Source organism: Psammomys obesus, unplaced genomic scaffold (genome assembly GCF_907164565.1).
Source record: "Psammomys obesus unplaced genomic scaffold, mPsaObe1.curated_primary_1811, whole genome shotgun sequence".
Lineage (NCBI taxonomy): Eukaryota > Metazoa > Chordata > Mammalia > Rodentia > Muridae > Psammomys > Psammomys obesus.
The window spans coordinates 21,131,689-21,141,067 of NW_026596034.1; the positions used below are offsets into that span (position 1 = coordinate 21,131,689).

A 9,379-nucleotide genomic window follows, 5' to 3' on the forward strand; every position below is an offset into this window, starting at 1 on the left:
TTGTTTACCCACTCTTTCCTCCTGTCACAAAGGAAGCCCACAGCTTGAAAGACTGTTTCCAACGACAAAGCCAGTGGTTTCCTATCAGTGGAAACAAACACTGATAAACCTTAGTTTTCCGGATGAGTTCACAGTTCCTGAAGACCAGCCAAGAGGGACAGTATACAGGCATCCTTATCTAGCAAGGTGGCCCTCCTGTATAGAGAAGCTGGTCTGTCGGGTAGACAGAGACCCCCGCCTCCTCTCCCACCCTCCCCACACACTGCTTCCTTCCAAGAATGTTCCCTGTGATGAAGGGATGGAAAGGTGTTTTGAATAAGAAGGAACAGTATCATCCCCCTCAGGTAATAAATGAGAAGTGCATTGGGAGGTCTGAGAAGCAGCTGGCTGTGAAAACTAACCTGGGGAAATTTGCTTCAATTGCCACCATCCATCGCTCCACGTGACACTGGATAACTGTCCTGTGATAGCAGGCTAAGGATGGAGTTTATGAGCAAGTTGAGGACAGGAGGTAGCAAGAGGCTTGGTGACAAATAAGGATTCCTGTCCTCTATCCCTGTTTCTACAGGAGTCTCCAGGTTAATGATTGCCAGGTTCTCCTGCACACCCTGAGATATCCCAACACATAATGAGTGTACATTCCCCACACACAATCCCTTCAGCCCTGGGAATGGGGGACGAGGTGGCTCAATTTGACAGTAATGTTGAAGTGTTGATAAATGGACTTCCCCTGGGCACATCGTCAGGACTGAGGTGAGGGCACACCTTACCATGACTTCCCTCTCAGCTTCTGTGGAACCCAAATGATGGGAGAGAAAGGCATGAGGCTTTCCCAGCTAGTTATGTGCATCTGCTGTCACATTTCCTTCTCCAGCTAGACAGGTGAGACATGAGAGATAATGAAATATACCCAGGGAACCTGAGAAGATCAGAAGTGACAGGTCAAAGTTCACTACATAGCCTCTCCTGCACACTGGCAACAGGAAAGGAAAGATCAACTGATGTGTTTGGAAACGAATGCCATGGCGGTTGGAGTTTGTACTGCCTGTGAATACATGATTTGGGAAAAGATCGAGTTGTTGGTGTCTGTAAGAAGACACCTCAGAGCATGCATTCCTTATGAAAGTGTTTAGATTGATTTATTTGTTGTCGAGTGTGTAAGAATGTCATGGTGCACTCATAGAGGACAGAGGACAACTTGCAGAAGTCACTTTTCTTCTTCAGCGTAGGTTCCAGGGATAAACCCAACTCTTCCAGTTTGGCAGGAGCCTTTACCTGCTGAGTCATCTTGCTGCCTCTCCTTCAAAGAAAACTTATTCTTGTGTGTGTGTGTGTGTGTGTGTGTGTGTGTGTGTGTGTGTGTATTCACATATGAGTGTATGAAATATGGGACAGAAATATGGGATCCCCCTGGAGTTGTGAGCCATCCAATGTGGGTACAGAACTTGGGTCTTCTGCAGAGCAACAAGTGCTCTGGACTGCGGAGCCTTCTATCTGCTAGTTTTAAAAGAATTGGTGTAAAGGAAATGAAAGGAATCGGGAAGAGGTAAAGAGGTTTGCCACTTTAGTTGCTTAAGTTAAAAGAATGAAGGGGGGATTGCAGAAGCAAGCTTTACCCCAGCTGTGAGGGGGTGGGGCTAAAACATTTGCATAGAGGTTTCACAATGTGGGGGCGATAAAAAGGATTTTATTTCCTTTTGTAAGCAAAATGTTTCCAGCGTTTGACAGAAAAAGACTAATATTTACTATTTGGGGGTTTGTAATGTTTTGGTTTTTTTTTTTGTTTTGTTTTTACTTGCTTGATCTGCTTTACACACAGAGAATAGTCTTGGAATAGAGGAAGGAAATAGCCCAACTTAAGAATCAGAAACAACACCCTGACATTTTTGGCCAATTCAAGCCTGATATTTCATCCATCCTTATTGATCTTGAGAGATATTGGGGGGAAGTTGAAGACAGCCTATACATTGTGATAGAAGAAGAGCCAAGAAAGAAAAAAAGTATATAACTTGGGGGGGCTTGATCGCTAGCCTTCCCTGTCTGCCCTTGTCCACCTTTGCCTTTCTCCCCCAGGTGCTCATTGTCTAATTCTCATTGTCTGATTCTTGCCTCTCCCCCTACCCTCAGAAGCAGCCTAAGGCAACAGTGGGTCTACAATATTCGCAGTAATATCCCTCACAATTGGGGCCCCATTTAACATTTACAAAGTATTTGATAAGTGCATGTTCAATGAAAGGATAAAGAAAAATACTTCCACTACATTTATTTACTTTTATTTATGTGTGTGAGCCTGAGCGAGTTTATGTTCACCACACATAAACATAAACAGAGTGCAGGAACTGTTAGAAGCCAGAAAAGGGCATCAAATCCCGTAGGACTGTAGTCACAGAAGGTTGTGAGCCACCATTTGGGTGCTAAGAATCAAACCTGGATCCTCTGGAAGAGCAGACTACACTCTTAACCACTTAGCCATCTCTCCAGGTCCCACCATAATTTCTACACTTTAAAATGTTAGTTTGGAGCTGGATGTGATATTGCACACCTTTAATCCAAGTGCTTGGCAGAGGTAAGCAGATCTTTGTGAGTTCAAGACCAGCCTGATCTACATAACAAGTGATAGGCTGGCCAGTGCTACATAGAAAGACTCTGTCTCAAACAAACAAACCACAAAGTATAGGGGCTAGTAGGATGGCTTAGCAGGTAAAGACACTTAATGCTGAACTTGACAGCTTGAGTTTGACAGCCAGGACCCACATAGTGGGGAAAAAACAACAAAACTGAGACCTGAAAGTTGTCTTCTGATCTACGCGCATGTACCATGTCATATGGGGATACACATACACACACACACAGACATGGACACACATGTGCTTACACATACACAAAAAACCCCACAGAATAAATAAATAAACATAAAATATCTTTCTGTCCTTGGCTCAGCGGGGAAAAAAGTGCTTTCCAAACCTTGTGACCTGAGCTGGAGCCCCAGAACCAACAGTGGAAGGAGAGAACCAACTCCCAAGAGTTGTTCTTTGACCTCCACATGCATGCCACGGCACATGCCCAAAAGCATGTTCACACACATGGCATACATATAATAATAAATAATTAAAAGTGAGACTCGGCAATGTGTCTATCATTTAATTTCATAATTTTGTTCCTAGTCATTTATTCTAAGGAAGTCAACACACACACACAAAGATGAATGACTAAAAATGTTCAGTGCAATGCTATTTACAGTGTTGAAAACTGGAAGGGACACCAGAGCAATGAATAACAGTAAGTGTAAAGCCCCCTGAGGCTACTATGCAAGCACATATTAGCTTATTTAGTGCAGCAGATGAAAAGGCTGGTGACAAGGCTTTAGACACAATCTTGATTGCTTACTAATATATGATAGAAAAGCCTTGTCTGGTGTCACTAAAATATTAGTAGTGGTAATCCTTGGGGAGTAACAGGACAGGGATTTACATTTTCTTACAGGAGCTGGAGAGATGATTTAGTGGTTAAAAGCACTGGCTGCTCTTGCAGAGAACCATGGTTCTATTCCCAGCACCCACAGGGTATCCCACAGCCATCTATAACTCCATTTGTATGGGGGGAATCTGACTCTAAGTACTCTAAGGGTACTAGGTATGCACGTGGTTTACAGACATACATGCATATATATGTATATTTATGTACATATGTGTATATGTGTACATGGATATAGATATCTTTGTGTGTATATGATGACTTCATTAGGATAAGTAGCTAAAAATAAAATTATGAAATTAAATGATAGATACATTGTCAAATTTCATCTTTAATTATTATTATATATATGCTATATGTGTGAGCATGCTTTGGGGCATGGGCCATGGCATGCATGTGGAGGTCAAAGAATAACTTTTGGGAGTCAGTTCTCTCCTTCCACATACACACACATATACATACACACTAACACACATATGTACATGCACACACAATAAAGGGGGGCAGTAGTGATGCATGCCTCTAATCCCAGCACTCAGGAAGCAGAGGCAGGGGGAATCTCTGAGTTCAAGGCCAGCCTGCTCTACACAGCAAGTTCCAGAGCTACAAAGAGAAGCCCCTGTTTAAAAATAAATAAATAAATAAATAAATAGAATAAAATAGAATAGAATTTCTTATGTGTATTTTCCTGATTCTAACAAAGTTTCTGCAGTGGGAATGTGTTCTATAATTTGAAAAAAAAAATTGGGGGGTTTTAAATGTGCCCAACAAACTAAGCCAATGGCGAAAGGATAGAAAAAGTAGGAAGAGCCAGGAACAGTGGTGTTGGTCCCTGCAATCCCAGCACTCAGGAAGGCAGAGGCAGGCAGATTTCTGTGAGTTTGAGGTCAGCCTGGTCTACAAAGTGAGTTCAGGACAACCAAGGCTACACAGAGAAACCCTGTCTCGAAAAAAAAAAAAAAAAAAAAAAAGAGAGAAAGAAGAATAGAGTTGCATCCTGGGCACTGGAAGTCATAGTTACCATGTCGTTGTCGTCTGACCATCCTTTTGGCCTACTAGGCTCTCTATTCCTATTTTATAGATTAATGAATAAAGAAATGCAAACTCAGACTCAAAGAGGTCTATTTGCTGCAGGCCACACAGCCAATGATCCTGGGAGTATGAAGAACATTTTGACTGGCCTGTGTTTACATCCAGACTTCATACCATATACTTCATACCATATCTATACACATACACTCAAACTTGAAGTGGGAATGTATGTGGTATGTGTGTGAGTTGTGTGTGTTGCTAGGGATTAAATCTAAGAAATTCTTTTTAGTGCTAAAAGTAAGGATTCCATCCTGGCCCACAGCCCTATAGAGATCAAGGGTGAGACAGAGGCATTATTCTTCCTGTTGGTGCAGCGCTGGACATCTGTTGTTTCAATGTATGTTCAGAGATCCCTGAACAATGGGCACGGTCAGGACACTCCCCCGGAACACTCTCTTCTAAAGCAAAAACACTGTACTTTGGAGAAAGATAGTGAGATGTGGCCAAGGCTGTATGACAAGTGAGACATGGCTTTGCAAGCCACCCACACTTTGGCCCTTTCTCATATTCCTACCTCAGAAGCCACCGATGTCTTTGAGACCCAAAGAGTAAACTCTCAAGCAGAGAAATCAATTGAGCTTTAAAAACAGCATGTAACTGCAATTGGAGGTGTCTAAATGGGGGATCAGCCTCCCCCAAGTTGACCAGAGTGGGCTGCTGGACCCACCAGGGCTTCTTTGAAAGGGCGGATGTCATTGGATCTTCGTATTTGTTTAAATTCCCAGTACTAGAGGGAAATTTCTGTGAATGGCTATAGAAGGGAAAGCACTGGATCATTCACTGTGTTTAATACACTGAGTGTATTCTAATCCCTTTAAGCACAAAGGACTAATTAGTAAAGTACTCATTCCCATTTGTATCTTCCCCACCCTTCCCATCTCTGGTCACCTCCCTAGAATCTGTACCGCACTCTCTCTCTCTTGCTTCTCTTAATGCCTAGAATATATCTATACAAATGAGAAACAAATGTGAAATCCACTTCCTCCCCTCGCTGTGATTTTAAAGGATGTGGGTGAGAAACCCAACAGCCTGGATCTTCATCTTTGTTCTGTCATTCATTTGCATATTTTGACAGATCATTCAACCTCTCTGAGCCTTGCTATCCTCATCTGTAAAATGAGGATTACTTCCAGGGTTACTTCTGCAAGTGATACTGGGTGTACATCGAAGTGAAGAATTCCAGTTTTATTCTTTTTTTTTTTTAACATTTATTATTTTATGTGTATGGGTGTTTTGCCTGCATGGTGCCTGAGGAAGCCAGAAGAGGTTGTCAGATCATTTGGAATTGGAGTTACAGTCTGTTGTGAGCCACCATGCGGGTAAAAGGTATTGAACCTGGGTTCTTTGCAAGAGACGTAAGTATTCTTAACTGCTCACTTACTTCTCCAGCCTCCACCTCCAACTTTATTTTTTAAGGACTATTTTATTTCACTTCATTTCATAGTATGTGTTTGAGTATTTTGCTTCCAAATACGTTTGTGTGTACACTTGCATGACTGGTGCCTCTAAGGGTCAAAGCTGTTGGATCCCTAGAAATGTGAGTTAGGGACAGTTGTGAGCTACCCCATGCAGGCTGGGAACCAAACCCAGGTCCTTTGCAAGCACAAGTGCTCTTAACTGCTGAGCCATCCAGCCACCCAATTTTATTATTTAAGTTAGTATTATAAATACATACAGAAAAGGCCTCAGTTGCTGTGAAGAGGAACAGTCAATAGATTCTGTACCATCCAAAGATCCTGAAGGGAAGATTCTCTTTCAAAGATCCTCTTTCAGGGGAAGGGTATCTGGTTCACTCTACGAGACAGGCTCTATATAATTTACCTCCTCTGAAGGCCACTGTCTTGCCAGTCTGTAACTGGTGTGTCTGGCTTGGAGATCTAGAGCTTCAATAATTTTGGAATTGCCAGGTGTGATGTGCACATCTTTAATCCCAGCACTTGGGAAGCAGAGGCAGATGGACCTCTGAGTTCAAGCCCAGCCTGGTCTACAGTGCCAGTTCCAGGACAGCCGGAGGTACACAGAGAAACCCTGTACCAAACAAACATACAAAATTGTTGAAATCTCTATGGTTGCTGATCTTGGCAACCAACCCTTTATATTTTCATATGAGTCTTCTATCCCTACCCTGAGGTCAGAGCTGTACCAAGAGCCCCTTTCTGCTCTTGCAAAACAGGGCAACTTTACAAAGCTAGCGAATCATTGAAGTCAGTCCAGCTGACTCGCTATCCATTAACCAAACATCTTTATCTGTGGAACTGGAAGAAGTAATTGAGACAGAGGCAGGCACTTAGGGGAGATGGCAGGTCAACCAGGAGCAGAAACTAAAATAGTAGCCCCTGGCCAATGTCTGACCAGCAGAGAGATTCTGCAAATGGTTCCTCAGCACTTCTTGGGCATAGGTGCGACTATGTGTCTGTCCTTCCTTTTCCCATCTGTTTATCTTCCCTAAACTGCCTGCTGAGGCCTAGCCAGAAACAAGCCCTATCCTTGGCACATGGCCACACGCTAAGATGAATCAGATTGGGCCTACTGGAGCCAGTGGGTGGAAGATAGAAGACAAACCAGAAAGAGGGCACAGCAAGGACCAGGGCTGGTGGATGGGAAGGTGCTGGGCCAAGGCAGGTATTAAGGTACCTTGACTACAAAAGGGAGGGCCTAAGTGCCCAGCAGGTGCACTGATGGTTATGGAGAGGCAAAGCGAGGGGGCACAAATAGCAGACTTTAGAAAGATAAGCAGAAAGTCCCGGGAGGAGGAAAGCTACAGGGAATAGGAGGGAGGCTGATGTCTTCAGTGGGTCAAGCTTCCTCCCAGCCCCTTGGTTGATGCCACTCCTTCCTACTTCTGCTTCAGGGCTCTAATTGTACTTGCGCCAAGGGTTTGAAGATTGCCAATCCTATGCCTACTCCCATGTCTACTCCAAGACGCCTAGACCCTCCTATCCACAGGGTCCCCTTGCCCTCATAGCTTCTGAAATGAGACAAACTGGGAACGAATGCCTCGTGCTCTAGCTAAGTGACCTTGGGCAGCTCATCTCACCCTTCCCTGCCTCCGTCCCCTGCTCTGTTATGTAGCAGCAGTATAAGCGCTGTGGCATGTAGAGGTGGCTATACCGCAAGAAGGACCCAAAGATTGACCCCGTCGCTCCCCCACCCCCACCCCAGCATCTGGAAAACAGGTCTCAGTTCCAGACACCTGCTGCTCTGTGCAGCATTTGTTTCCACACCAGGGGACTTAGGGACCCAGGTCCTCAAGGCTGGTACTGACCGCTCAGGGTCATTCCTGGGGCGGAGGATGCAAAGTCAAGTCCTGCAGTCCTCCCAGCACGGTCTCTCCAGTCCCAGAGTTCGCACACGTGCTGGCAAAAAAGGAACGAGGGTGGTGGGGACCCAGAGCCGATAAGAGATGAGGAATAGGCTTATCTCTTCATGACCTCCTACCTCGACTTGGGACTTCACAGGCCAGCTGGAGGGTGGGGGCAGGGCAGGGCCGGGCCAGCCTCTCCTGCACTGTTGGGGGGTGGGGGGCGGGTCCCTGGGGAACCGCTCCTCCCGCCCGCCGCCACTTTAAGAGGCTGCTCCACCGCAGCTAGCGGGGCCGGAGTCGCAGACGGAGCGAGCGCAAGGAGCAGAGCCGGCGGGTGCTCGGCCGCGGAGACAGCAGCGGCATGACCGGCCACCACTGTTGGGGCTACGGCCAGGACGACGGTAGGCGCCGACCCCTAGTTCTCACCCAGCTGCGACTCGTGCGTCTGACCAGGTTTTCGGAACCCGCAAGCCCCACTCTCCAGTACCCACCCTGACCTCTCTCTCGTGCAGTCCCCAGAGCCCAAGCCCAGCCTTGTTTCCTCTGATCTGGGCTCAAAGTCCGTGTTGCGCCCCAGGCCCAACCGGGAACCCCTGGATAGCTGAGCGAGCCCTGCCGCCGCCTCCGCGCAGCGCGGGACTGCAGCGCTGGCTCCCACCCGGTCCCGCACTCTCTCTCATCCCGCGTGCGCAGCGCTTGCAGGTGGCTTAGGGCAACGTAGGCGGGAGGGGGGTGGCCGCGTCGCAGCGCCATGCGTGGGTGTCATTGCGGGGAGCACGCACAGTGGATATGCGGGGACCTCCCAGGAGCTGGGCTCCGCGTGTCCCCACCAGAGAGTTTCCCCGCTGGAGTGTCCGAGCTTGCGGTGCGGGCTGGTACACGAGGAAAGAGGGAGGGCACCTGGGGACACACGCGAACGTCTGGGTGTCTACAGCCGGTAGAGCGTTTCAGCGCGTCCCAAGTGAGTGGAGCCATGGGTGCCAGGACGGCTCCTCCATTCTGCCTCAGTTTCCTAGGCATGCATGGAGAGGGTGGAAGAAGCTGGCGAGCCAGACAGCTTTGAGTGTGGGTCTGGGGCAGGTCAGCTCCCTTTGGGTGTGTTTCTTGCCAAGAAGAGACAGGGTGTGGGGCAAGGAAGGGCTTCTCCATTTCCCAGAGAAGGAGCATGATCACCCAAGATCCTGGCTGTCAGGAGGGAACCCAGGCAAGTGGAGGGTGGAGCAAGTGCTGGAGGGGGTACTCTTCCTACGTCCCGCTTTTTCCAGGGATAGTCACTTTGTGAGAGCGAGTGGACGTCCTGGGCTATTTATTGTCTGTGGGAGGAAGTTGCAATTGACCAGAGGGAATCCCGTAGTTGCTGCAGTTTCTGTCCTCTCTAGGACCCTCAAAGACAAAGCAACATGTTTTGGAAGGGCATCCTCAGATTTGGACATTCTAGACTGGACAGAGACATAAAGGGGAGAGAGAGAGAGAGAGAGAGAGAGAGAGAGAGAGAGAGAGAGAGAGAGA

The 9,379-nt window shown here is 47.0% G+C and overlaps 1 protein-coding gene across 2 annotated transcripts in view; it reads left to right on the forward strand.

The window, feature by feature from the left end:
- Positions 1-8,162: 8,162 nt before the first annotated feature.
- Ca7 (carbonic anhydrase 7) overlaps positions 8,163-9,379 on the forward strand; it is an 11,730-nt gene continuing 10,513 nt past the window's right edge. For both annotated transcript variants that reach the window (XM_055621544.1, XM_055621543.1), the window contains exon 1: positions 8,163-8,271. In XM_055621544.1, coding sequence (XP_055477519.1) covers positions 8,232-8,271 — 40 coding nt within the window. In that variant the 5' untranslated portion in view covers positions 8,163-8,231. The remainder of the gene's footprint in view (positions 8,272-9,379) is intronic.